The 26,982-nt window shown below is 44.5% G+C and overlaps 1 protein-coding gene across 2 annotated transcripts in view; it reads left to right on the top strand.

The window, feature by feature from the left end:
* GBF1 (golgi brefeldin A resistant guanine nucleotide exchange factor 1) overlaps nt 1–26,982 on the top strand; it is a 128,252-nt gene that overhangs the window by 92,344 nt on the left and 8,926 nt on the right. For both annotated transcript variants that reach the window (XM_006879986.1, XM_006879985.1), the window contains exons 4-29: nt 6,255–6,386; nt 9,976–10,094; nt 10,575–10,683; nt 11,147–11,207; nt 12,221–12,275; nt 15,659–15,806; nt 16,139–16,362; nt 17,089–17,254; nt 17,516–17,727; nt 18,038–18,136; nt 18,741–18,935; nt 19,160–19,328; nt 19,793–19,933; nt 20,250–20,338; nt 21,538–21,740; nt 22,182–22,305; nt 22,588–22,713; nt 22,968–23,050; nt 23,517–23,753; nt 24,047–24,140; nt 24,492–24,668; nt 25,019–25,083; nt 25,172–25,295; nt 25,489–25,560; nt 25,706–25,800; nt 26,021–26,174. In XM_006879986.1, coding sequence (XP_006880048.1) covers nt 6,255–6,386; nt 9,976–10,094; nt 10,575–10,683; nt 11,147–11,207; nt 12,221–12,275; nt 15,659–15,806; nt 16,139–16,362; nt 17,089–17,254; nt 17,516–17,727; nt 18,038–18,136; nt 18,741–18,935; nt 19,160–19,328; nt 19,793–19,933; nt 20,250–20,338; nt 21,538–21,740; nt 22,182–22,305; nt 22,588–22,713; nt 22,968–23,050; nt 23,517–23,753; nt 24,047–24,140; nt 24,492–24,668; nt 25,019–25,083; nt 25,172–25,295; nt 25,489–25,560; nt 25,706–25,800; nt 26,021–26,174 — 3,473 coding nt within the window. The remainder of the gene's footprint in view (nt 1–6,254; nt 6,387–9,975; nt 10,095–10,574; nt 10,684–11,146; nt 11,208–12,220; nt 12,276–15,658; nt 15,807–16,138; nt 16,363–17,088; nt 17,255–17,515; nt 17,728–18,037; nt 18,137–18,740; nt 18,936–19,159; nt 19,329–19,792; nt 19,934–20,249; nt 20,339–21,537; nt 21,741–22,181; nt 22,306–22,587; nt 22,714–22,967; nt 23,051–23,516; nt 23,754–24,046; nt 24,141–24,491; nt 24,669–25,018; nt 25,084–25,171; nt 25,296–25,488; nt 25,561–25,705; nt 25,801–26,020; nt 26,175–26,982) is intronic.

Here is a 26,982-nt window from a genome sequence, read left to right as displayed (position 1 = left end):
AGACCATGGCCTGTATCAGGCGCACCTTAGTCTCCAGAGAGACACCGTTGCTCCTGAGTACTTTAGAGAGGTCCCTAACAGCCGACTTTCCCATCGCGATATGCTTTTTTATTTCCTGACTGCTGGTGCCAAGAGTGTTGACTGACTGTAAATGGGGGAAAAAAAGCACACACACACACAAACTTTTAAAGTGTATTTTATTGTACTTATTCTTTGGCAAAGGGAATTCTGGTGACCTAGTCCAGGGAGCTCTGGTGGCCTGGTACTAAGAAGCTGTGCTTCAGTCCCAAAGGTACATGCTGTTAATCTACCAGCTGCTCCATGGGAGAAGAATGGGTGATTAACTGCCTCTGAAAACCTACTGAAGGGGCAGCTATTGATCGATTCTGACTCAGTGGCACACAACAGCAAGAAGCCTGGTTACTTCACTTGTAAAATATTTTTAGGAACTTTTTCACTATTCCAGGATTTAAAGAATTGTCTAGACTTGTGAACTGAGAGTTAAGACTTCTTTTCCTAGAGCACTGTTTGTTATTGTTGTTGTTATTGTTATTGTGTGCCACTGAGTCTGAACCAGCTCTTAGCTGATACTTCAGTGGGTTTTCAGAGGCTGTAAATCACATTGGAGGAGATTGCCCATCTTCTTCCTGCAGAACAGCTGGTGGACTCAAACTGCCTGCCTTTGGGTTGGCAGCACAATACTTAAAGCACTGTCTAGAGATATCTCAAATCATAATTTGTAAATTAGTGTAGGTCTACAAACTAACTTGGCTGAGTGATTTTGTGCATGTTAATTCTAATAATAAAAATTAGAATAATTATTCTGGCTTTGTTTTGGGTTTTGTTTGTGGGTTTGGGTATTTTCTTTCTTTTACTTGAAATACATTTTTATCATCTGTTTTAGAAGTGTAGGTCTTATACACAACAACAACAAAAGTCCCCAATTTTAGAGACAGTTCCAATTTGTTAGAAGTATAGGTCTACTATGGATTGACTTAAGATTGATGCTTATGTCACATAGACATTTGAGAAGCACTGTTCTAGAGGGCCAGGCCATCTAAACATCCTCCCAAGATTATAAATCAGAATTTTGTATTTTAAATTTATACTTAACAATATGAATAGACACTTCACAAAAGATGATGTTGAGATAGCATACAAACACATGAATACATATTCAAAATCTGTAGTTATCAGAGAGATGCAAATAAAAAACAACTATGAGACACCATTCACCCCAACCACAGTGGTAAGGTTCAACAGAGCAGCAAACAACAAATGCTGGTGAGGTTGAGGAGAGATTGGAACCCTTATTCACTGCTGGTAGAAGTGTAGAATGATACAGCCACTATGGAAGGCAGTCTGGCACTTTCTCACAAAGTTGGAAATAGAAATACCATTTGACCCCGCAATTCCACTACTGGGAATATACCCTAAAGGAATCAGAGCCACCATCTAAACAGATGTATGCACACCCATGTTTATTGCTGCATTTTTACAATAGGAAATAGATGGAAGCAACCCAAGTGCCCATCAACAAACTATCAGATAGAAAAACTATGGTACAATGGACTACTATGCAGCACTTGAAAAACAATGACCTCATAAAACATTACACAACATGAGGACCCTGGAGGACATTATGCTGAGTGAAATATGGACAAATGCTGCATAACACCATTGTTATAAAGCAGGACTGACATGGGGGGTTGGAAGGAAACTAGGGAAAGAAGGGATAGATAATGAACACTGCATTGGAACAGATAGGGAAAAGAACTGTTTAACATGTTGCCGCAAATGATGGTAATACATCGAAGAAGAAGAAAAAAAAGTGTTTCTAAGCACAGTCGTCAATTTAAAAGTGTGCAGCAACATGTTAAAAGGAATATATGAGTAGGCACTATATGTATGATAACAGTCAAGAATAAGAGGTGCATTGCAAAGTGGACTTGGGGAGGAAAATGTGTAACAATGAAGGAATGAAAAGTCAACTTTTCTATAAAGTTTTGTTAAAATCACAATAAAATAAATTGCTTTAAAAAAATGTTTAGGGGAGGAGCCACTACCATGTAGTCCATGTCATTGTTGGCTTGGGTCCTCACAACCTTTAAGCTTTCTGAGGCTACAACTTTCAGTGTGAGCAAACTGCCTCATCTTTCTCCCAAGCAGTGTCTAGTCTATTAAAACCACTAAGTTTTTGGCTAGTTGCGTGACATGAAACCCAACAGGGCTCTCTTACAGAAAGGTCACCCTTAAATTAGAAATACTCTTGCTAGGGAGCTCTGGTGGCCTAGTGGCAAGAAGCTGCACTGCAATCCCAGGAGTATGTGGTTCAAATCCACCAGATACTCTGCAGGAGAAGGAAGGGCAATCTCTTCCTATACCAGTCAGATCTGATTTGACAGTACATACACAAAAAATAATAATTTTAAAAAAATAGAAATACCCCTGCTAATGATACCCAGTTAGGAGCACTTCCCACCCGTAGACATGCAGAAATTCTTTCTTAGAGCTTCTCTGATGTTCCTAGAAATCAGTAGTTGAACTTAGAGAGCAAAACTCCACATTTTCTTGACCCAACCTTGGGAAAGTTAACTTCATAAACAGGGATCTTTTCCCATCCTCTCCCCAAACCCTTTCAAGAGGTGAGAAAGTAAGGGTGGTAGTGGGTTCATAGTGGACAGTATAAAAACCTCATTTTCCAGAAGTACATTTCCATAAAGCATTAGTCCACAGAATGCAAGTACAAGAATATGTATATAGATCCTATATGCACACACAAAGTTATGTATACATATGTGACCAATGTTCATTTTTTAAAAAACAAAAAAGAGGCAGAGGAAATGGTGACCCTGATTGGAAAATGTTTTACCAAAAAGGAAGATGTGAAGCTAATTGTAGGTAGTGGTGGTGTTTGTTGTTACATGCTAGCAAGTTGCCTGCAGCTCCTAGCAATGCTATTTACAATAGTGCTAAACCCTTCTCTATCCTGTGCCAGTCATATTGTCCCTGATACACCTACCCCCATTATCCCAGTCACTGAATCAATCCAGCTCATTGAGGGCCTTCCATTCTTGCACTATCCCTCCAGCCTCCCAAGCATGACGTCCCTCTCCAAGGACTGATCCCACCTTGTATCATGTCCAAAGTATGTCAAAGCTTCAGAATCCTTGCTTCCAAGGAGCAACTTGGCTTCACCGTCTCCAGGACAAATTTTTTTGTTTTCCTAGCAGTCCATGGTATAGTCAATACTCTTCTCCAGCACCACAGCTCAAAGCCATCAATTCTTCTATCATCCCTAGTTATTGTCTAGATTTCCGATGCATAGCAAGTAATTGTATCAGGCGCACTTTAGTCTCCAGACTGACGTTGTTGCTCTTCAGTACTTTGGAGAGGTCTCAGACAGCAGACTTTTCCAATGCAATTAGTCTTTTAATTTCCTGGCTGCTGGTACCAAAAGTATTGATTGTAGAGCCAAGCAAACTGAAGCTGTTAACAATCTCAGTCTCTTCATCATATATCATGATGCTGCCAGTCAGGCCAGTGATGAGAATCTTTGTTTTCTTGATGTTGAGCTTCAATCCATATTGAAGGCTGCAGTCCTTGACCTTCTGCAGCAAGCACTTCAGGTCCTCCTCAGTTTCAGCAAGCAGGAGCTGACTCAACTGACCCCTCACCACACAGTTACACGCAACTCTGTGTCTCTGAAGTCCACAGTTCAAGGCCAACACCTTTAAATTTGGGCCAAGAAGACCACATTATATAGCAAATCTATCGGATACATCACCACTGGGAAACTATCCCATTGTAATTGCAGTGTAGTATAAATGGAGAAGAGGCCCTAAGCCATAAGAAGTCAATCCTGGAGCAGAAGTTCAAGATTCCTAAACTCAAGAGATACTGCCCGTAGTAGAAGAAACTGGTAGCAGCTTGAGGCTTTCGGAATCACAGAAGCCCAGAAAGACTGAGATATAAGGCATCATGTGAAGGGTTGGCTGGGGGAGTTAGGTGTTGAAATGGAGTAGGTGGGAGCAGAAGTGAATGCTGGTGGAGCAGGGAAAGGGGTGGATCAAGACACATGTGCCAAGGGCAGGGACAATACTGAATCTATTGATTATTTCTACAATTGGAAAATATCTTTAATCTGCTCCTTTCTGTAAAATGATTGTCTGTCTTATGTTCTAAATCTGAGCATTCAAGTTAAGACAGACTAGGAAGAAGGATTGGCCATCCACTTCTGAAATAGGCTTTTGAAAACCCTATGTACAATATGTATGTAGTTGTAGGTACCAGGTAAAAATTTCAAAAAAATCTGTTCCTGCCCCACTCCAAGGATTTTGTTTGTTTTGCACCTAGATGATTTGTATCTCAAAATATCCTAAACATGGTCATTTTTCAAATGACAGACTAAATGGTTTATATAATGCGTTTTATCCCTAAAGCAGTAAAAATCAGGCAAAAAGCCCATTGCCATCTAGTTGGTCGACCCTCTGGCAGGTTTCCTGAGGCTGTAAATTGCACAGGAGGAGATTCCCATCTTTCTCTCCAGGAGCTGCTGGTGGAGTTGAGCTGCTAGACACAGTTCAGCCTTTGGGTTAACAGCGCAGCTCGCAGCGCTCCCTGATGACTTTCTCTTTTTTTCAAGTATTTTATCTAGTTTAGTTTTTCAAATATCTCTTACCTCTCAACCCCAAACATACACACACACACACACACACACACATGTCTCCTCTCACGCTCACATGCACAGGTTTTTCACCCTGCAAATTGTCCTTCGGTGGGGGGGGGGGAGGCAGTGGGGAAAGAGAAGCAGGTTTTATACAGCTGATGTGATCACTATACCGACAAACTTGGAAAATGCTACCCAATCTGCCAATTAATTAAAGCATTAATCTGATGAGCAGCCGGGCCCAGAGAATGTTTACCCTGAGAGGGAGGCAGTAGGAATTGAGTAAGAAGCTTCCTGTATTTGCTTGAAAATGAAAGTGCTTAGGAAACACAGCTTCCTTTTGTCTGGAAAGGTGTGGCTGCCTGATCATATCATAGCACCTTCTGACCCATCTAAGGAGCTGTCTCTGGTGGCAGCAGTCCATAGAGAGTTGCACCACTAAACCCAAAGGTACCTCTAGTGGTTTGATTCCACCGGCATTTCTCCACAAAAGAAAAGAAGTCAGAGCTGCAGTTTGACTATGTTGTTGTTGTTAAGTGCCACTGAGTCATCGACAACTCACAGAGACCCTATGAACAAAAGACCTGAACACTTGTATAACTTTCCTTGTTTCTGCACGTTCATAGAATTTCTGGAGGCAAGCTATTTCAGAAGTGGATGCCACTCCTGCTTCCAAGCTTGTTTTAATCAGGAAGCTCCACCAAACACTGTCCACCATAGGTAACCATTATCGCATTTGACACATCAGTGACAGTTTGACTATATGTATCCAAAATCGGTTAAGACCCTTATTCTATGTAATTATCAGCACAGACTGCTGAATTTAGATTTCAGGTCTATGAAGCTACATCACATTGGACTTGCTCTCCCTGTAAGGCAGTGGTACTCCACCTTAACATACGGCCTTAAGTGAACCCCTGACTTCTACTCTCCAGCCAAGTATCTTTTCTGAGTCTCATTTATTTGTAATATATTTATTTGGCTTTTCACTTCAGGACAAGTAACCCTCTGCTTGTTCTCGGCAGGAAAACAGGCTTAGGAGATGGTTACAGACCTTCCAAGATTAAAATGCCTCTGTCATTTGTTCTGTCTCTGCTTACTTTTTCAACAAGTGACTATAAGCCAAAAGGTTCTCCTCTCACTCTCCTGGGAAATGCTACCATTTTTCCCTAAAATAAATGTCCTTGACCATAAATGACAGCAAAAGACAGCAGCCTGCCCTGAGAGTTTGTGACCACACTGGCTGTATTTACCAAACCAGAAGATGAGGTTTGCTTGTGAATCTCTGGCAAGGGTGAGGGATTTAGTCATCTCCTCCTGACATAGGGGAATTTGACCTAGCGACAGTTAAAATAATACTAAAGAATTACTGTGAATTCTTGAAAGCATGATAATGTGATTATGAAGTGATTTGTCTTCTTTTTTCCAAGCTTCCTTATTTCAGGGCAATCTAGAGAGAAAAAGATTGACCCAGTAACCAAGAAAGACTTCCAGTTTCATGGCTAGCACAAACAAGTTGGACCTTTTGTAGGGTTTAGCGTTTTTGTCAGATGGCATCTCTTCATTCCTGTTTGTTTTTTTACAGAACTCTCAGAGATTGAACCCAATGTGTTCCTTAGACCATTCTTGGAAGTGATTCGCTCTGAAGATACCACCGGCCCAATCACCGGCCTGGCCCTCACCTCTGTCAACAAGTTCCTGTCCTATGCGCTCATAGGTAAGAGCTTGGACTTTTCTTGCATGTCAGTGCTCATTTCCTGCCTCTCCTGGGAGAAGAGGAGGGGCCAGGCCCTAGGCAATGACCTGGTGATAATGGAAATTTTCCCTAGCATTATCTTTCCTTTTATAAGAGAAATAGGATTGTTGTTGGCTACTCATCATGCTAATTGACTTGTCTGTTGGGTTGGGGAAGTAAGGGAGATTTACCTTAGACTCAGGTTCCTCTGAAATCAGAGCAGGAAATTAAAGATGTGAGATCCTTCAAGTTTTTGTGGATGTGGTTTCTTTTTAGTTCTTTTTCAAATATAATGCATGCTTATTAGAAGAAGACAATAAAGCAGCATCTTAAAAAAAAGTTGATGGTTTCTCCTCTATTAGTGCTTTTTTTTCTCTGGCTTGAGGTAAATAGTGTTAACAGCATGGTGTGATTTTTCCCTACACATCTATAGCTACCACCCCTTTTAAAAAAGATAGAAAAAATAGAATTGTGTGCTACATATTAATTCTGGTTGGGTTTTCGTTGGTTTGGGGTTTTTTTTAAATTTAATGGTATTAACTTAAATATACTTGGTATCAGTTTGTTTCCCTAGTGTAAATTGCAGCATAATTCTTTTCTTAATATTTAAATGTTTCCTCTTTGGAGCCATTGTGGAACTAAACATCTTTGTTCACCTGTCCTTATTAACAAATTTTCATTGCCTATACTTGGGCTTTACGGATTGAGGGTCATGTACCTAATAGAATTCATAAGTTATCTTCCCCAAAAGTTACATTGTACACTTCCCACAATGTATACAGGTGTACATTTCCCCACCTCATCACCAGCATTGACTATTTCTTATCAGTGTGTAGGAGCACTTTGTATGTGAGGGATACGAACCCTTAGTCAGTCTATGATAGTTACTACAACTCTTTTCTCACATTCAAGCTCAAATTTCCCCTAACTTGTTACTTACCTCTAAATTTATTTATGATGTCTCTTGAATTCCTTTTTGGTCATCATTTTGTATCCTTGATTCCTTTTCCCTTCTCACCAGCTTGTGTGCATGGGTGAGAGACATAGAAAAGAGACACCTGTCTTGTTTCTAAGTAGGGAAACAAACCAGATGAGGCTGAAGTAGTTAGAAAGGAAAATCATTTTACAAAGTTAGATTTACATAGCTATCTTCTGAATAGGTTTATCGGATTCTCCAGGTACTCTAACTAAACTAGCTTATTGCCATTTGGTTGGCCCTAGCTGACCCTTCAGTGGATTTTCAGAGGCTGTTATCACAAGAGGAGATTGCCTCTATCACAGGAGGAGATGGGCAATCTATTCTTCTCCTGTGGAGCAGCTGATAGATTTAAACCACCAGCCTTTGGTTGACTGTACAACTTCTTATCCACTAGGCCACCAGTGTGCACTCCCTAATTTTATACTTTCCCCAAGGAAAATTAAGCCCAGCCAGTTCCTGCCTTGCCCTGAGCACCACCTGCAGGTCATCTCTCTTCACAGCCTCCAGCAGCTGCCCACTTGGTGCATTTTGCTCTCTTCCTGTTACTGTCTTCCCTTCTTAGACTTGGCAGGCCTGCTAGTTATTGGAGACCTCAGGCCAGCTGGTCCTTGGAGTTTCCTGTGGTGAGAATGGAGAATGCTGGAGGTGGTGATTGCGGTGGACATAAGAAAAGGAGCAGGAAGGAGTGTATGAAAGCCAGAGGCCAAGGAGAGAAAACTGGCAAACTTCTGTGCATCCTGCTCCAGAGAGGCCAGGAGAGGAGGACTTTCTGAGGAAGAGCTCTTGGGGAGCAAAAGCCTGCTAAGCAGGCCCAAACAATCTTTGTTTAGACTCTCCTTTTAGAAGAAATACCCTTTCCCCACCTTCTAGTTCTGTGGTCCAAGGCTCCTGAGATTATTTTAGATACTACTCCAAAGACCAGAGAGCTCTTCAAATCCACCAGCCACTCCATGGGAGAAAGATGAGCAGTCTCCTGTGTGATTTATAATCTCTGCAACTTCTGAAAACCTACTCGAGGCTCAGCTATCAGTTCGAACTTGACTCAACAGTGCTTAACATCTCCAAGAGCCACCTTTGTTTTTGGCCCCACTTAGGTGTTACATTAGTATTTTTGCTACCACCTATGGTTCTAAAATGTGTCATTTTTACTTGCCTTTTTAGAAAATTAACCTTGCTACTTCAGTCAGTCTTTGAATATAAGAGTTATAAAGAGATACATTAGAATTTAAACTAATTTCACACGAGAGATTATTGAAAGAGAGGAAGAAATTGGACTCCCAAGAACATTGTGAGGTAGTAACAGGGCTACCATTCACTCAACTCTGAACCACCACACAAAACCAAGGAGAACCTGAATCTCATGTGGGTCCAGGAGACCTGTCTGAGGACTGTCAGGCAAAGCTATGAGAGAAGACTGAGGCAAAGGCCTTGAGAATGTAAGATTCTCTGTGCCAAGAGAAACAGTTGTTGGAGTGCAAGAAGGAGCTGAGTCACTCCGCTATACCCTGTCATCATGCAGTTGGCTTACTTCTTCTGCATGACCTTAGAGCAGCTACTCCAAGGACACTGTAAATCAGAGTCTTGAACAAGGTATCAGAGGTTAACCAGGACAGAGAGAAGAAAACCAATGAGAGCAATTCACAACTAATAAACCTTCTGGCTTGTTGTATGAAGCACTGTTCAGAATTCCTGGCCATCTCCTGAGTCTTAGGTTCAGGAACTCCATAATTTCAGGTGCCAGGGAAGAAAAAATAGTAAGACTCTCTCCTAACTCCTGTCACTTTGGAGAGGTCCTTGATGGCAGGTTTTCCCAATGCAACACTTCTTTTGCTTTCTTGAATGCTGGTAGCGAGGATGTGGATTGTGGATCCAAGTAAGATGAAATCATTGACAATACCCATTTTTTTTCTCCATCTGCCATGATATTGCCTGTTGGCCCAGTGGTGAGGATTTTTGTTTTCTTGATGTTGAGATGTAATCCATATTGAAAGCTGCAGTCTTTACTCTTTTACAGAAAGTGGCAGTAATAACTATTCATTTCCTAACTTGCTCCCTACTTCAGCTGCACCCGAAAATAACATTCCAAAAGTAATCAGAGAAAAGCTGCTGAAGGCAGAAAGAGAAACGCTGCATCCTTGGCATTCAGTGTTCTGGCCTTACTCTGATTCGTTTGGACCAAAACCCTCCTCTATTTAGGCTTTTTCTTCATGAAATAAGTAGCTTTACACCCACAGTTACCAAAGTGTGTTCCCCTGACAAGCAATGTTAGCATCTCCTGGGATCTTGTTAGAAATGCAAATCCTCAGATTCTCCATATTAACTAATTTTAAAACAACAGAAACTGAGCACAACAATTTGCATTTTAACAAACACTCAAGGTGACTTCAATGGATGCTTAAGTTAGAGAACCACTGTATTATACAGTGGAGTTTTTGTAGAAGATCTCACTAAAGCCAGATAAGGTAAAAATTCTCAGGTAGCTCAGGGAATTAAGAGAAAACCAAGACTTTCAAAGCAGCTCCTAGACAGGATGTCTCCCTTGCCTTTTCTCTTTTCTTCCATGCTCAATGTTTTCCTTTTTGACTGGAGCAGATCCCCTTCATGAGGGCACAGCAGAGGGCATGGAGAACATGGCAGACGCCGTCACCCATGCCCGTTTTGTGGGCACAGACCCTGCCAGTGATGAGGTTGTCCTGATGAAAATCCTTCAGGTAAGCAGAGAGGAAGAGGAATTAAGCTAATGGCCTGGAGCTAGTTAACGTAGTCTCCAGCAGCGTGAAACTGTGTTTTGGCTCCAGTGGGGCTTAAGTAGTGACTTTATTTCCAAACAAGCAACTCAGGTACCCAAAGTAAAAGCTTTTTCTAAGGAAAAGAATGAAAAGCTTTAAATGAATTGGTATGAGGTACTGAGAGCAGACTGTATTTGTCCCACCCATCTGTTGGCTTTCTTGGCTAGGGAAGGCGTTCTGAATCATGACAGGGTCATGCTGAGTTAAGAAGTTCCCAAGACAGGTCCTGGAAGACCTCTTTACCAAACTGAAGCAGGCTCAGTGTTCTTGTTAACCTCCCTCCCTTTCTCACACCTTAAATGTTTCCCCTAGAAGTCTGGAGAAACATAAGGCAGCCTTTATCCTTCGCAGCCCAGCCCAGGCTGCCTTTTATCACAGAATCTCTCCTTTTTTTGATGGTAGGTTCTTCGGACTCTGTTGCTTACCCCAGTAGGTGCACATCTTACCAATGAATCCGTGTGTGAGATTATGCAGTCTTGTTTCCGAATCTGCTTTGAAATGAGGCTAAGTGGTAAGTGATTTGTTCTTGCATCCTTCATCATGGGGGGTGGAGGGGCGCAATGTTGGAAAACTCAGGACTTCTCCAATGCCTATCTCTGGGAGTCAGAGACCTGGAAGTCTTTGTCCTAACTGTTGCCTGTGAAGCTAGGGCAGGAGGTGGGACGGATTCCATAATAAATCAGTTCAGGCCCCAACTTTTACTCCCTTAGGGTTTCTGGTATTGACTACAGCCAGCAACTGCATCAAACACATGCATCGCATCTTTTTTCTTTTTCCCCCCCTTTTTTCTTGGCTCAGTAGTGCCACCTAGTGGGCTAGTAATGAATTGGTTGCCAAGCTGAACTGGAGCTGGTTTTAATAAGTTTGGCATAATCCTTGGTAAACAAGGTTTGGAGGGGAGTCTGCACTGAGAAGCCTCCTGATAATAACACAGCAAGTAATGACACCTGTGTTATTTGTTTTTGCCTGTGCAGAGTTATTGAGAAAATCCGCAGAGCACACTCTCGTAGACATGGTGCAGCTGCTCTTCACAAGGTAAACCTGCTGCTGTTTGCTTCAGCCCGGCTGCCCAGGCCTCCTGAGCCTGCCTGCTTCCACACAGCCACTTCAGGGACCCAGCCAACCCCACAGCCACATCAGGGGCCACTGGGATTATGGATGGGGGTAGCTCTCTGGGCCCGGGGTTACTGGGCAAGGGAAAAAGAAGAGGGAGCTTTCTTGGCCTCAGAGGGAGGCCGAGGGTTATTTGATCTAGTCTGACAGTCCTCTTTCTGCATCCCAAACTAGTGATTGTTTCTGCACAGGTTACAGATGGAAAAGAGAACCTAGATAAGAAGCCAAGTCCAAGGGCACTAGAAATTCCCACATGCCAGGAAACCCCCTCAGTCCCAGGCTGACTGGGACAGTTGGTTCCCCTAAGCAGAGACTTCAGCCTGGGACTCAGGAGGCCTTTTTCAAAACTGCCTGTTTCCTATACTTTGAAATTACCTCCTGGGATTTCTTTTTGCTCTTTAGATCTATAGATAATAATTCTTAGTATATAAAGACTAGGTCTGCCACTTGTCCCTGCTATAGAGTTTCTTAATCATTAGGCCGAAATTTACTGTGTTTGAAACCTCAACCCGTCTTTTCCTTCCCACCCTATGCCAGCCATTTCTTGGTGGCTTTACCTTCTCTTTCAGAAAGTGTTAATGTTAAAAAAAAAAAAGAAAGTGTTAATGTGATGCCTCTCCCCAGTTCCTATGGCTCTTTGATGAATCTTTGAGAGAGTGAAAGAAGTCTACCCTACTTTCCAACTCTTCCTGGGAAACAGCCTTCTCACATTTCTGGGTTATAGCTGGCAATAGTTGTTAGGGCCTATTGAGTCAACTACAACTCATAGTGACCCTGTGAACAACCACTCGGAACCTTGTCCTATCCTGTGTCATCTTCATGATCATGTCTGGGTCTACTGTTATAGTCACTGTTGGTCCATCCTGTTGAAGGTCTTCCTGGGTAGTGGAGGGACTTTATCCTCAGTTATATTTCCTGGAATTTCTATCCTATAGGTTACCTCAGTTTAAAGAAGAACCGAAGAACTATGTGGGGACCAACATGAAAAAGGTATGATCTTGAAGCTGGACTTCTGCCCCTCTCCAAGCCTTAATCTCCCAACTTCAGTGCTATGGGATTTTCCTGAATAGCCTTGCTTAGCAGAGATATGCTCTTGTCTTAATAGATTTGCTTGGAATCTAGAAAATAGCTACTATTCCTTCAGTGGACAATTTATTCTCTACCAGATGCTCTGCTGCCCCAACTTTTCCTTTCTGGCCTTTGTTGACCCACCACATAAGATGGTGAGCCAGTCCATTAAAGGCCTGGGTGAGGCCTGCCAGGCTGCCCTGAAAATTTATGTTGACAAAGATGGAAGTTCTGCCGTCCCATCTCCTCAGGGTCCAGCCTGAGGAGCAGGTAGGAGCCCAGAGAGGCTATACCCCAAATCCCGCCCTATTTGATCAATCTGGACTCATGTGTGGGCCTCCATTGAAGAGACAAATCAAGCCTGACTCCAAATTAGAAGGTTAGCAAACTGCTAGAAGAATGATGGTCATAAGAACGGCCTCTTCCTCCCGTGAACTGAAACCCTGGACCTCACAGGCCTCTAGTGAGAATTCTATGTGCAACCCTAAGAGATTTTGCCTTTGGAGATGACCCTCGGCTGTTTGGTGCATGCACCTGACCTTCCCCTCTTTTCCTGCCATCCATCCCCATTCCTGCCCTGTGCCCTTTTCATGTGTGTCTGAGTTTATTTCACTCTGTTTAAATCGTACGTTTGCCTGTCTTTCACAGATTTCTCCATGTCTCCTCAACAAACTGCAGCTAAATAGTGGGGAGCAGCCCAAAGCCCTGAACCAGTTAGAGAGGGTACTACTCTTTAAGAACCTCAAGGTCTCTCTCCCTCTCCTTTCCCCTTTTTTTATTCTTAAAATGTTACCCCCACCCTCACCCCATGTAATGCCCGGGTCCTGTTTCCATTGTGTAGCGCACAGCTTACCCCTCCTTTGTAACACAGCATGGCTTTGGAAGAGTTGCATGTATTTATGGCATTGCAGGGTTGAGAATTCTCCTGGGGCATCTGGTTGTCTGGAGGCAAGAGGAGGAAGCCTTGAACTGGTGATAGATCATCTAGTGAGATGAGATGAGATGAGATGAGATAGAGAGCCTGAGGCCTACTGACAGTTAACATCAACCATTTCTAGAGAAACGTGGAGAAAACTCCAGTCAAGACCCCACCTTCTTCTCCTCTCACCATAGCTCAGCACTGGCGCAAACAAGCCCTTTACTCTAATGGATTTCTAGACTAAGTTAGAAGGCAAGGGTAGTCTAGCTGGAATCTTCTCTTGGCTACCATTAAGTTATTCTGAAGTTTTGGACTCTAGATTGCTGAAGAGAAGCTAGATTCCCAAGTAACTGAGGGCATTGGGAATAATTGTCATCTTTGCAGATATCTTTTGTCTTTTAAAAATTAAGATTTAGGGAGGATTAAGATGTAAGGGAGGATTCAAACTAAAGATCACCCACATATTCATATCTCTGTCTTAAGGAATAAGAGGGCAAGAAGGAGGTACAGACTTTGTAGGCGATCTATCACAAGAGTGTACTTGCTAGAGGTGTAGTTGTGGACATTCAGGTCTTTGAAGGTAAAAAGAACTATGAGTAACAAGTGTGCAGCTGGCTGGGCTGTCAGTCAGCAGTCCGTAGGCCCGTGTAGTCTGTGAATGCATTGTTGTAAGTTTCATTCGCGTGCTTGTCGTAAGTTGCAGCTCTCTTCAGTGGCCACCTTATATGCTACCAGGGTTTTTTGTTTTGTTTTCTTCTTTAAAGCTATACCCTTCTTTGGGGACACAGAGTTGTACAGATAAGGTAGTATAGAGTTTCATGAACATCTACTGTGTGCCCCTCATCATAAGACAGGAATCACAGCTGTACTTTTTAAAGGTTGAGACATGTGTGAGAATATCTCTACCTCTCAGCCACCTACTTCAGCCAGGCCGCGGAGAAAGGTCACTGAAACAGCCAGGTTGGAGCTAGCTTTGCAAAGAGAACAGCAAAGAAAATGGTGAGGAAAGTCTAATCAACTTTAGAGAGAAACGTTAGTGGATAACTGGCCTCTCAGTGGAATTAAGATCATCTGGAGTCCCTGAAATTGGGGAGCCTCCTGAACAGAAGGAATACCTCATAAAAGTGGATCCTGATCTGTGATTTTTGGAGGTCAATGACAACTTCCAGTTAAGCCAAGAAGCCCTCGTTTTCCCTCATTGGTATCTTGGGCTTCTTGCCCATCTGTATTTGGGAGCTGATTTCCCCCAGAACATTTTTTCCCTAAGCTCATGCCAGCTGAATTCCAGCAGGGACGCTCTCCCAACCTCCACAGGCCCTGTTTCTTCTGAAACTGGGAAACAGATTTCTAGAGAAGCTTGGCCCTGGAAGAGCCTCAGACACACAACGTAGAGCATGTGAAACTTCTTTGTAGATATAGAACTGCAAGCATTTTGAAGTCAGAGGGACAAAAACGTGTCAATCTAATGCTAGGCTGTACCTGTGTTGCTAAGCGCTGGAGTAGTAAAGACTCAGGTTGTGGACCTCCTACCTTTATTGAAGGCACTATGGGAAGGGAAGAATTACTGTTTCTAAACAAGGGATCAAAGGTTAGCTAGGTTCTAGAGCGCTTGAGGGAGTCAAAGGAAGGAGGCCCATTCCTCGATACCAGAGGGAAATAAAGAGGCCAAGGATAACATGGCTTTAGGGAGTAGCAATAAGTGAAAGTGTTTCTGCTCTCTTTGAAGTCCTTCTAAAAGGTCCTGGAACAGTTGCCATCATCCAGTCCAGAAATGGTCTTCTATCAGTCAGTCAGAGAATATATAGCAGGACTGGATTAAACCCCAGCTGAGAAAGATCGAGGTTTGGGAATAGTAATGGTGAACCTTAGATGGAGGAAATGTATTTTAAGATTTACATCTTATGAGTCCTCAACAGGTGATAAGGGTGTTAGTAGGAATAATAGAAATACAAGGAGGGGGTGGGGGAGATGGAAATAGAGGAAAACTCAAGTAATGAACAGGAGGAGTAGTCAGAACACTGAGGAGAGAACCCAGGGGTTCGTGGGTCTTTAGACCGGTGGCTCTGGGCCAAGGAACCCCTAGACCTGGGCAGAGGTCATGCACCTCTACAGGACCCAGGGGAGCAGAGTGATGAGTGTGAGGGTTTCCCCTTTCAGTGACAGCCTAGAAAGAGAGCAGCACCTTACATGTGGAAGCTGCCAAGCCACCTTGTGAAGTAGCAAATGTAGAAACCAGGTTAGAGGAGCAGGAATGTAATCTGATGGTCCAGATTCTTACCTTGGCAGAGATGTGGGGCATAGGCTGCTTTCTAGGGACTGGTAAGACTAAGAGAAGAGAGATTTCTAGGTCTACTGTCTCAGCACTAATGAGGTGTGATATTTCCAGCTGAAAATGAGAGCAGGAGGCATGAGTGATTCATCCAAGTGGAAGAAGCAGAAGCGATCGCCCCGACCTTCTCGCCATACGACCAAAGTGGCACCAGGTTCAGAGCTGCCTACCCCCAATGGAACCACCTTATCCTCTAACCTCACTGGTAAGTACCCTGACCTACTTCCTCTGATTAAAATAGAAGAAAAACTTCTTCCTCTCAGCTAGTAAATTGAAGATCAAACAACTGAGGGGTCTTGGTATGTTTTTGGTGTGTTTCTGTTACAAGTCCAACCATACTGTGACTTCAGCAACTCTGTATGACTTATGGGGTTATGGGTTCTCCTTCCAGAGGGACTCTGACTACTTAGAGATCCGTTGATGTATAGCTTCGGGATGGAGGCTGGGAGATAGAGCTCCTCAAACCACAGAGACTGTGTGTTTCCTAGGGAATTGGCCGTCTCTTCTCCTTCATGCTTCTCTTACTTCCCTTGGCAGGTGGCATGCCCTTCATTGATGTGCCTAATTCCATCTCCTCTGCGAGTTCAGAAGCTGCGTCAGCAGTGGTCAGTCCCTCTACAGACAGTGGCCTGGAATTCTCTTCCCAGACCACTTCCAAGGAGGACCTCACAGATCTGGAGCAAGCCGGCCCTCCAGGCTGCAGCACAGCTGCCGAGCCTGTGAGCTGTGAGCTAGGGGTTCCTGAGCAGCCTGACTCCCAGGTACAGCGTTGCTTTCTAAAGGCCCCTCTCCAGTCTATCATTCTGAGAATTAAGGGGATTCTTTGGGTTCTTATCAAGGCTTCAGCTCAAAAGACGTTTGGGCAAGGGAGCTCTACTCCGGAGAATTAGCTCTGCTGCCCAGGAAACCCTCAGCATGATTTACCAGGAGATAAACTTGTTGCTGTCTCGTTGAGTAGGAACTGACTCATAGCTGACCCTCCAGCAAGTTTTCAGAGGCTGTAAATTACATGGGAGGGGATTGCCTATCTTTCTCCCTTGGAGCAGCTAATGGATTCAGACTGCCTGCCTGCCTTTGGGTTGACGGAGTAAACTGCTTACCCACTAGGCCACCACAGCTCCCAGTGAGATACAGCAGATGAGATTTATCCCCTCATATGTGTTATCCACATGGGTGGCTCTTGGCAAAGATGAAACAGCTGGCTGTGACTTTATCTAAAAGGTAATGATCTGAATCGTGGGTCTGTAAGAGCCTCTGCTGCCTCTAGGGTTCTAGTGCAGGTGAGTCAGTCATACCTCGAGAGAGAGCTCAGACACTGTCATCACACTCCCCCCTAGAGCTGTCTAGCACTGATTTATAGCTCACTGAGCTGACCCTATACCAAGCATCCTCCAGAAATACAGTGAAAAACTGGTGTTCAGGAAGAGAAGTTCAAATTTCTCTTGCCTTGTCCCCCTTTCTGTATGTTCTGCTACTGATCTCAACAGGAAGGGGTCCAGGTGGAAAAGGCCCAATCAGCATCTGTGGAATCCATCCCTGAGGTGTTAGAGGAATGTACGTCCCCTGCTGACCACTCCGACTCTGCCTCTGTCCACGACATGGATTATGTCAATCCTCGGGGTGTACGCTTCACACAATCCTCCCAGAAAGAAGGTGGGTACTTTATGTCAGTTCTGCCTACTCACAGCCCCAGTCCCACTCACTGAGCTGCTTGGGCCTAGACCTACTGTCTGCTAGTCAAGTTTTAAGCCATTTTTTAGTCAAGAAATGGACTGAAACCAGAGGACTATTGGCATGGATGGAGTTCCTCCCTCATTTATTCAGAGAAGAAAATTGATGGACAATAAATAGGAAATGAGAGGGAAGAGAAAGCTTATTAGGACTTTTGTCTGATTTCTCTCCTGGCTTCCTCAGGTACAGCTTTGGTCCCCTATGGCCTTCCTTGTATCCGTGAGCTCTTCCGTTTCCTCATTTCCCTCACCAACCCGCACGACCGCCATAACTCAGAGGTTATGATCCACATGGGACTGCATTTATTGACAGTGGCTCTTGAATCAGCTCCTATAGCCCACTGCCAGACCCTCTTGGGCCTTATCAAGGATGAGATGTGCCGCCACTTATTTCAGGTGAGATTGAATTACTAGAGTGACTCGGAGCTCCTGGCTACTTTTCAAACTCTCTCCAGGACTGAGGGAACACAGGGTGGCTTGGCTGATTTGTGACAGAATATAGGTCCTACTTCTCCTGAGATTGACCAGTAGTCATGGTAGGAGGGCTCCAGTCTTCCCCAGGGACTCTGGCACCCACAGGGAATGGCTAGATACAGTTGCATAGGACCTCAATGGCACCATCCTCCAGTTTGCTCTCCTGCCTCTATCCCAATTGAGCCATCATCGGGTTCAGAAACCTCATGGCCCACCCTGCTCTGGTTTCCAGTTACTCAGCGTAGAGCGACTGAACCTTTATGCTGCTTCTCTTCGGGTATGCTTCCTGCTATTTGAGAGCATGCGGGAGCACCTCAAGTTCCAGCTGGAGGTGAGTTTCCTGACCTTCGGTGAAAATGAGAGGGGGAATAAAGAGACATATAGCATCCTCAGTGAGCAAGCTTTTTTATGTTGAGTGGTAGGACTTTGAGACTTCCACTAGACAAAATGCTTTTAGCTTCATGGTTCCATGGTTCATTGACTGGCTTCATTAGTGGAGATTTGAGGCAGAGCCCAGGGAAAACTGGCTGGCTTGAACTGGAGGAAGCTGAATATTAGAATTGGTGGTTAGCTTCACTGTGAGTGGGGATAGCTCTTCTCTCTAGCAATTTCTGTGCAGCACAGTCAGGCATGTCAAGCCAATTTTGCCACTATATTCAAACTCAACTCATTTTGCAATAAAGAAATTATAAATAAGACCAGGACAACCTCAGACAGGCAGAAGGGCAACTTTGTTCAGTCAGACGTAAGATAAAGCCAAGCTTTATTTTCCAGCACTCAGGCCAAAGGGGAGGATGTAAGGGGTGAAAATGCTTCCAGGTGGCTTTTAATTCATGACTCAAAGAGAGCAAATAGAAGCTCATTTTAAATATTCTTCCTGTCCTATTTTATGTCTTCCTGTCTTAAAAACTACCAACCGTAATGGCAATTCCTAGATGTATATCAAAAAGCTCATGGAAATCATCACTGTGGAGAACCCCAAGATGCCTTACGAGATGAAGGAGATGGCCCTGGAGGCCATTGTGCAGCTCTGGCGCATCCCCAGCTTCGTCACCGAGCTCTACATCAACTATGACTGCGACTACTACTGTTCCAACCTTTTTGAAGACCTCACCAAGTTGCTGTCCAAGGTGCTGATCACTAATACAGCCTCTACAAGGAAACTTAAAATCTCACTGGTGGTAGTGGGGCTGTTACATATGTAAGTGGAGAATGCTTAAGACTTGGGGAGTAGGAGGAGTAAAAGTGTTTTCTCAGGGCAATGTAGAAGGTACAGAAGGTATCAGAGTTTTTAGAAATGGATCAGCTAACGTATAGTCTAACTTGAGGTTTACTGAATCACTTTCATTTCCAGAATGCCTTCCCTGTCTCTGGTCAACTCTATACAACACACCTGCTGTCACTTGATGCCCTGTTGACTGTGATTGACAGCACTGAGGCTCACTGCCAGGCCAAAGGCCTCAGCAACCTCAACCAGCAGGAGAAGAAAGAGGCGGTAGATGGTCCCCGAGAAGCCAGCAATAGTGAGAGCCATTCCTTTCTTGATGATCCCAGAGTTCTATGCAGATTCTTTCTCCATTCACCGAATCCTGTCTCCTAGTCTCATATCACTTCCCTTGGGTTATATTCCCTATTCTGGGTTTCTGGAACTTGGTATTTTGAATCACAGGACAAATAAGCAAGTTAACAGAGCTCATAGACTTTTTTCTTTATCCTGATTCTCACCTTAGGGAGTCTGTAAGGAATTACTGTTTCTTTGCAGGGTAAAAGAGTACAGAGATTAAAGGATATAGGACTGTGTCCCTAAAAGCTCTAGGTTCTTCCTTCTCCCATTCCAACTTCTCTTTGAGATGTAAGTTGTCCAGATTAGGGCTGGCTCCCTGTGTAAGAGCATGCAGATCTCCTTAGCTTGAGAGTCAACCTTTCCTAAAGCTCTGTTTGGCTTTCTACCCTCTAAGTCTTCACATACCACCTTCTCTCATACCAGCAGAGAAAACAGCCAATGACAAGAAAGCTGTAGGCACAGCTCCTGACATCTCAGGCCTGCATCTGCCAGGTGGAGGGCAGCTGCCAGCAGAACACGGGAAACCAGGATGCAGTGATCTGGAGGAAGCTGGTGATTCTGGGGGTGGGTTCTGGGTTTCCAGAACTCTCAGTCCCCTCAATGGAGAACCTGGTAGATAGCAGGGGGAGGAGAGCAGAGAGACACTCTAGGGTATTACCTAAATGAGCCTTGGCTGTTTACATGCCCTCAGTCCCAGAGAGAAGAAAGAAAGTATTGGGACCCCCCAGAAGATGGACATGCAGGGCAGAGGGGAAACTGTTAAGGACAGGAAACTTCTGAGGCATCCTTCTTTTTATTGAAGATTAATGACCTTCCAAAAAATCTTTGTCATGGTAAAAAATGTCTTACGGGTTTTTCAATTTCTTTCTCCTATTCCTAGCTGACAAAAAGCTTACACGGAAGCCACCTCGCTTTTCCAGTCTCCTGCCAGATCCACGAGAATTGATAGAAATTAAAAACAAAAAAAAGGTACAAAGACATATTCCCTAACTCAGTCTCTGCCCATCTCTATCTAGGTATTCTTTGCTGGGTTTCTGTCCCAGAGAATGAAGGAGAGTCTCGCAGCTCATTGTAAAGCTTCCTAATGTTAGTTTATGAGCTTGTTGAGACGTTAGCCATTCTGCTGTCTCTTGGAATCTTTCCTTTACTCCTAAGCCAGGTGGCTGAGCATACCCTATATGCTCTGGGCAGATGCTACCCTAATTGACAGACAGGTGTTACTGGGGATTACGGAGCCCAGGAGCTAGTAGTATCATGCAGGTCCTAGGTTACTGGTCCTCTCCGCTCTATAGAGGGGGGATTGACAACAGAAAACGTTGGCTTTTGGTTAGCAGCACAGCTCCCTACAATCTGCACCACCAGGGCATTCTCGGTGCATTAGCAAAGCTCAAATGGTGCTCGGTGTTTTGTGCCGTCAAATTGGCCATCCACAAACAAAATAAACACCAAAAATAAACAAATGAGAAAAGCTGGCCCTCCAGTGGCTTTTCAGAGGTTGTCAGTTGCACAAAAGGACATGGTAGGTTCAGACCACCTACCTTTGTGTTGGTGGTGCAGTTCTTTGCCTGCAGGACCACCAAAGCTCCCTAAAGTTCAAATAACTGTGATACACACATACAGTCTTTTAAAAATAAAACTAAAAAATAAAATAAAATAAAACTTCTCTTTAGACATCTCTTTTCATTACTGGCCTCTGTCCATTATTATGCCCTTGATCTGATTGCAGAAATGTGACTTCAACAGACAGACAGACAGTTGTTGCATTATCACAGTGTTTTCACAGCTAGGCAGCTAGAGAAAGAAAGGAAATCCTGGACATGCCATAAACAAGATGCTGGCTATAAACAGACCCTGGAAATGGTTATAAAACCAGAGAATAAGGACATTTTCTCTGCTCTCTTTATGCTACTTTTTTTTTCTGAGCCTTAAGTTGGAAGAGAGGGGCCTGTCCCATGTGTTTTAAGCACATAGAAAGGGAGCTCCTCAGTCTATTCTAATTAGACATGAAAATTGGGGTTGGGGGCAGGACAGACTATGGCCAATATGATGTAGCCTTAGTTCTGGGGTCACAGAGTTCCACATCCTACAAGCCCATTAGCTGGCCACTAGCCTGGCCTTTTCTGCTCTAGGAATAGAGCAGCCTCTAACATCTCTGCTCTCTCATCCAGCTGCTGATTACTGGCACAGAGCAGTTCAACCAGAAACCAAAGAAAGGAATCCAGTTTCTACAGGAGAAGGGTCTTCTTACCATCCCAATGGACAACACAGAGGTAGCTCAGTGGCTTCGAGAGAACCCTCGACTAGACAAGAAAATGATTGGGGAGTTCGTGAGTGACCGGAAGAACATCGACTTGTTGGAGAGTTTTGTGAGGTGAGAAAGCCGTAAACAATATGAGCCATGGCTTAGGATTCATGTGAGAGGACGGGGACACCCTCCTCAAAGCAGTATCGTCACTACTGATGATACAGGCTACCTCCTCTTCCCTTCACCTGTATCTGGTGGACCTGAAACAATCGCCAGAGACAGAATTTTGGGAATTTCTCCATACTACATAGAGACTAAGACAAAGACGTGGAGCAGGGTTCCTAAGCACAGAAACTGGGTCAGGGAATTCAGTTTTTTGGCACGAGCCTGCTGATGTTAAAAGTTCCAAAGTCAGGAATTGTCAAAAGTTCTCAGCTAAATTAGAAATGACCAGGAGAAGCCTCCCCTTTGCCAGCTCCCAGGAAGAACAAGTTAGGAAGACTGTCAGAGCACATAGCATTTACAGTCTACACATCTTCTCCCTCATCCTTCCTCCTTTTCCTATAGCACCTTCAGCTTTCAGGGTCTGAGGCTGGACGAAGCTCTCCGCATATACCTGGAAGCCTTTCGTTTGCCTGGGGAAGCACCAGTCATCCAGAGGCTACTAGAAGCATTCACAGAGCATTGGAGGGTGAGTGTGAGAGGCAAAACTGGCCCAAGATCCCAGGTCAATTTGACTGAGAGCTTCTATGGCTTTAATAAAAGGCCTCAGCTGCTATCTCCTAAGAAATCAGAGTGTATAATGTAAGTGAGCTATCCATGAAGAGTTCCACTTCTCCTAAGGAGTTAGCAAGAGATTGGCCACTTTGTGGGTGGCTGTTCTGCTGTCTAGTGGCATTGTCAGTGAGTTGGTAGTGAGGGTTTCATTGGTCAGACAAGAACATTGACACAGGTGGGGTCTTTGTTTTTCCAGAATTGTAATGGCTCCCCATTTGCCAATAGCGATGCCTGCTTTGCTCTGGCCTATGCTGTTATCATGCTTAATACTGACCAACATAATCACAATGTTCGCAAACAGAATGCACCTATGACCCTGGAGGTAAGCTTGGATCCCAGCCAGGACAGAGAAGATCTGGCACAGGTTTAGAAGTAGTAGGAAGGACATGGGCACAGAGGACAGAGCTCTATCTAAGGGGATTGGAGGGCTGGCCAATCCAGAGGAGAAACTAGTGGGTGAGGGAGGTAGGGGGCATTCTTTCACTTTCTAAGCCTTGTTGACCACAGACCCAGAAGTTGTTTGGGTGGGGCTTCAGCACTGACACAGGGGAGAAAAGCTCACTGGCCTGTCTCTAGGAGTTTCGCAAAAACCTAAAAGGTGTGAACGGAGGCAAGGACTTTGAGCAAGACATCCTGGAGGACATGTATCATGCCATCAAGTGAGTATGTATGAAGGACGACGTAGCATCTCCTCTTAGGAGAAACAATTGCCTCATTTTTCAGTTTTTAGTTTTATCAGATGCTGTCGGCAACTCTTAGAGTAGTACAAGACCCACGATGGGCACTAGAGGGTAAGGTTTGGGCAAAGGTCCAAGACAAGACACTTAGTTCTTTACTATATGTTCCATAGATTAGAGTTCTTTATCTTCTTATACATAGAAACAGTGTGAAATCTTACTACAGAACTGAAGCCAGAGATAGAATTTGAGATTATGGGGGATTAGGCAGCACTTGCTTCCTTTCCCTCTAGTCACAGTGGTAGGTGGGGAGCAGACCATTGAGGGGAAGATTGGGTGACCACTCATTGGCAGATAGTGTCTGTATGAGTGGGTGAAGCCCATTGTCTTGGGTTGAAACAAGTAAGGTCCACAGGGGTGCATCTCTTCCTCTTCTTACATGTGACAGGAATGAGGAAATTGTGATGCCTGAGGAGCAAACTGGCTTAGTTCGGGAGAACTACGTATGGAATGTGCTGCTCCATCGAGGTGCCACCACTGAGGGCATATTTTTGCGTGTGCCTGCTGGCAGCTATGATCTTGACCTCTTCACCATGACCTGGGGACCTACAATTGCTGCTCTTTCTTATGTCTTTGACAAAAGCCTTGAGGAAACAATCATCCAGAAATCCATCTCGGGCTTCAGGTAGTCCAGTTTTGGCCTTGATCTTGGCCTACTCTTAACTCTCTGAACTAGTATAGTTGCCTCCATGTCCTCACTGATCCCGCTTTTATTTTCCTTAGGATGAGATTCTTTCTGAGTTTTTGGAGGGAGAATGGGAGGGTTCCCTGGGAAAACTCTTAAACACACTCAGGAGTGAAAGATTTCTTCCTAATGTGGGTGGGGAGGCGGGAAGCCCCAGGCAGGCTTCCTCAGAAACTGGGAGGGGCATCCCAGCCTTCCAATGACACTGTTTCTGGGATGGGGTGATGTTACAGGAAGTGTGCCATGATCTCTGCCTACTATGGCCTCAGCGATGTGTTTGACAATCTCATCATCTCACTGTGCAAATTCACAGCTCTCAGCAGTGAGGTGAGCATGGGCAAGGGCTATATTTGGAGTTCCAGAGGGGGACCTCTCTTCTCCCCTTATCTGTGGAGCTGGTTTCCCTTAGTGCACTCCCTCAACTCACTTGACCACAGAAAAGTTTATCATTTCTATCCCACATATCCTGGGTTGAGGATAGTACCACCATAGTAATGGGAGGGGACAGGGAGGTGCAAGAGTGGGGAAGACCTTATCCAGGTTAGTCCTCTCTCCAGTATTAGGAGTGACTAAGGCAGACTCAGTGGAAAGACCTTTAGAGACAGAGGCAGAGCCCTGCAAGATTTTGCTTTCTCGGCATTAACCAAGCCCTAAGCTTCTTCTCATCCTCTTTTACAGTCAATTGAGAACCTGCCCAGTGTGTTTGGAAGCAACCCAAAAGCCCACATTGCAGCTAAGATGGTTTTCCACTTGGCCCATTGTCATGGTGACATCCTGCGGGAAGGCTGGAAGAATATCATGGAGGCCATGCTGCAGCTTTTCCGAGCCCAGCTGCTTCCCAAAGCTATGGTGGAGGTAACTCTTGGTAGAGGAGTAGTCAACATTAACAAGCCCCAAGGTTCCATGCCACTTGTATAAAAAATCACAGGAGAGTTGTGCTGGGCCTGATGCTTGCTGAAGCTCACTCAAACAACTCAAATACAAGATCACAGGTCCTGGGGTAGCTGTGAAGAAAGGCTGGCAGGATTATATACTAATTTTTAATTACAATAATAATAATAATAGTAATATATTATTATTATATATCATAATAGTATAGACTTCGTGGAGGGTTCTACGAAGAAAAAGAACTTTGCGTGGTTGGGAAATGAACAGGAAATGCAAAGGGAATATAGAAAGAAATCATCTTTGATCTGCTTTTCCAGGTAGAAGACTTTGTGGATCCCAATGGCAAGATCTCTCTGCAACGGGAAGAAACACCGTCAAACAGGTGAGAGGAGCCCAGAGACTGAAGGCCTGGGCTGGGGAGGGGAGGCATGGCTCTCAGGCTTATGAAGACTTGTTCCTTTTGTCTGCAGAGGAGAATCAACAGTGTTGAGCTTCGTGAGTTGGCTGACACTGAGTGGTCCTGAGCAGTCTAGTATGCGGGGCCCTTCTACTGAGAACCAGGAGGCCAAGAGAATGGCCTTGGATTGCATCAAGGTGACTACCTGCCAGCTCCTGTGAGCAGGTCTAGACCCCTGCCTCCTAGGCGGCAGATGCTGCCCTGCCAACCAAAGACTCAGCCAGGGTTTGTGACCAGGGCTCACTGTTTGTTCTCTCTCTTCGGCTCTTGGAAAACTGTCCTACCTCCAGGTCTTTGTGCTGACCCCCCTCTCTCTTACGCCTTCTCTAGCAATGTGATCCAGAAAAGATGATCACAGAAAGTAAATTCCTTCAGCTGGAGTCACTTCAGGAACTTATGAAGGTACCGACTGACAAAGAAAGAGCAGTGGAAGGGTGGGCTGAGTGTAGGGTGGAAGGAATGGAGAGGTATATGCCTGGATTCCAGGCAGAGCAGGGCCTATGACTGGCTTTACCATATCTACCTTCCTGCTGCTGTTCCACTCCAGGCTCTAGTCTCAGTGACTCCAGACGAAGAGACATATGATGAAGAAGATGCTGCTTTCTGCCTGGAGATGCTGCTGAGGATCGTGTTGGAAAACAGGTAGAAGATGGATAAGGGTACTCTTTTGGCAGGTCCCATACTGTGCAAAAGGTATAGAAGGCTGAAGCCACCTTGCTAAAAGGGATCTGGGGCAATGAGCGGAGAAGCATAGTCATATCTGTGCGCTCAGGGTCTGATACAAATTATCCCTCAAAAGCGTAGCCTACATCTGGAAGGGAAGCTTATCACCCAGTGTCCCCATCTCTTGTATTCCTTGCAGAGACCGTGTGGGTTGTGTGTGGCAAACTGTTCAAGATCATCTGTACCATCTGTGTGTCCAAGCACAGGATTTCTGCTTCCTTGTAGAGCGAGCAGTGGTGGGACAGCTGCGCCTGGCCATTCGCCTGCTCCGGAGAGAAGAAATCAGTGGCCAGGTGAGAAGAGTTGGGAAGGCAGGTGTACATGCAAGAGTTTAAGACCACGGTATCAATTTCAGAAGTAGCCCGAGACAAAGGACACGTTTAATGCCTCATAACATAAACTCAGAGTCCCTGAGTAGCACAGATGTTTAAGTACTTGACTACTAGCCAAAAGACGGCGACTTGAGTCCATTTAGAGATATCTTGAAGGACATTCCAGGTGATGGCGTCCAAAAGTTTATAGCCTTGCACTGCAATCCCAGAGGTGCACGGTTCAAATCCACCAGATGCTCTGCTGGAGAAGGAGGGTCAAACTCTTCCTATTCCAGTCAGATCTGTTTCGACAGCACATAGCAAGGGGAAAAAAATGAATAAATAAAATAATAATAATAAAACAGAAATGTAGGAGAGAACTCTTTGGGATCTGTGACTACACACACAGTTCTTACACTTGACATCAAAAGCACACTTTTTTTAAAATTTATTTTATTATTGTTTGTGTGTGTACCATCAAATCAGATCTGACTGGTACAGGAGGAGATTGCCCCTCCTTCTCCAGCAAAGCATCTGGTGGATTCGAGCTGCATACATACCTCAGGGATTGCAGTGCAGCTTCTTGCCACTAGGCCACCACAGCTTCCTCAAAAGCACATTCTATTATTTTAAAATATAAATTAGACCATCAGTATGTGAAAGCCCATGTGAAGAAACTGGGGGGAAAAAATCAACTAACTGAGAGATGGATTGAGGCTCAATGTCAAGAAGACAAAGATTCTCACCACTGGACCAATCGGCAGCATCAGGATGGATGGTGAAGAGATTG

This window comes from Elephantulus edwardii, unplaced genomic scaffold (assembly GCF_000299155.1).
Source record: "Elephantulus edwardii isolate Elephantulus edwardi_28Jun2011 unplaced genomic scaffold, EleEdw1.0 scaffold00006, whole genome shotgun sequence".
Classification (NCBI taxonomy): domain Eukaryota; kingdom Metazoa; phylum Chordata; class Mammalia; order Macroscelidea; family Macroscelididae; genus Elephantulus; species Elephantulus edwardii.
The sequence above is the reverse complement of the archived record's forward strand: the minus strand, read 5'-3'. Positions and strand labels throughout refer to the sequence as shown.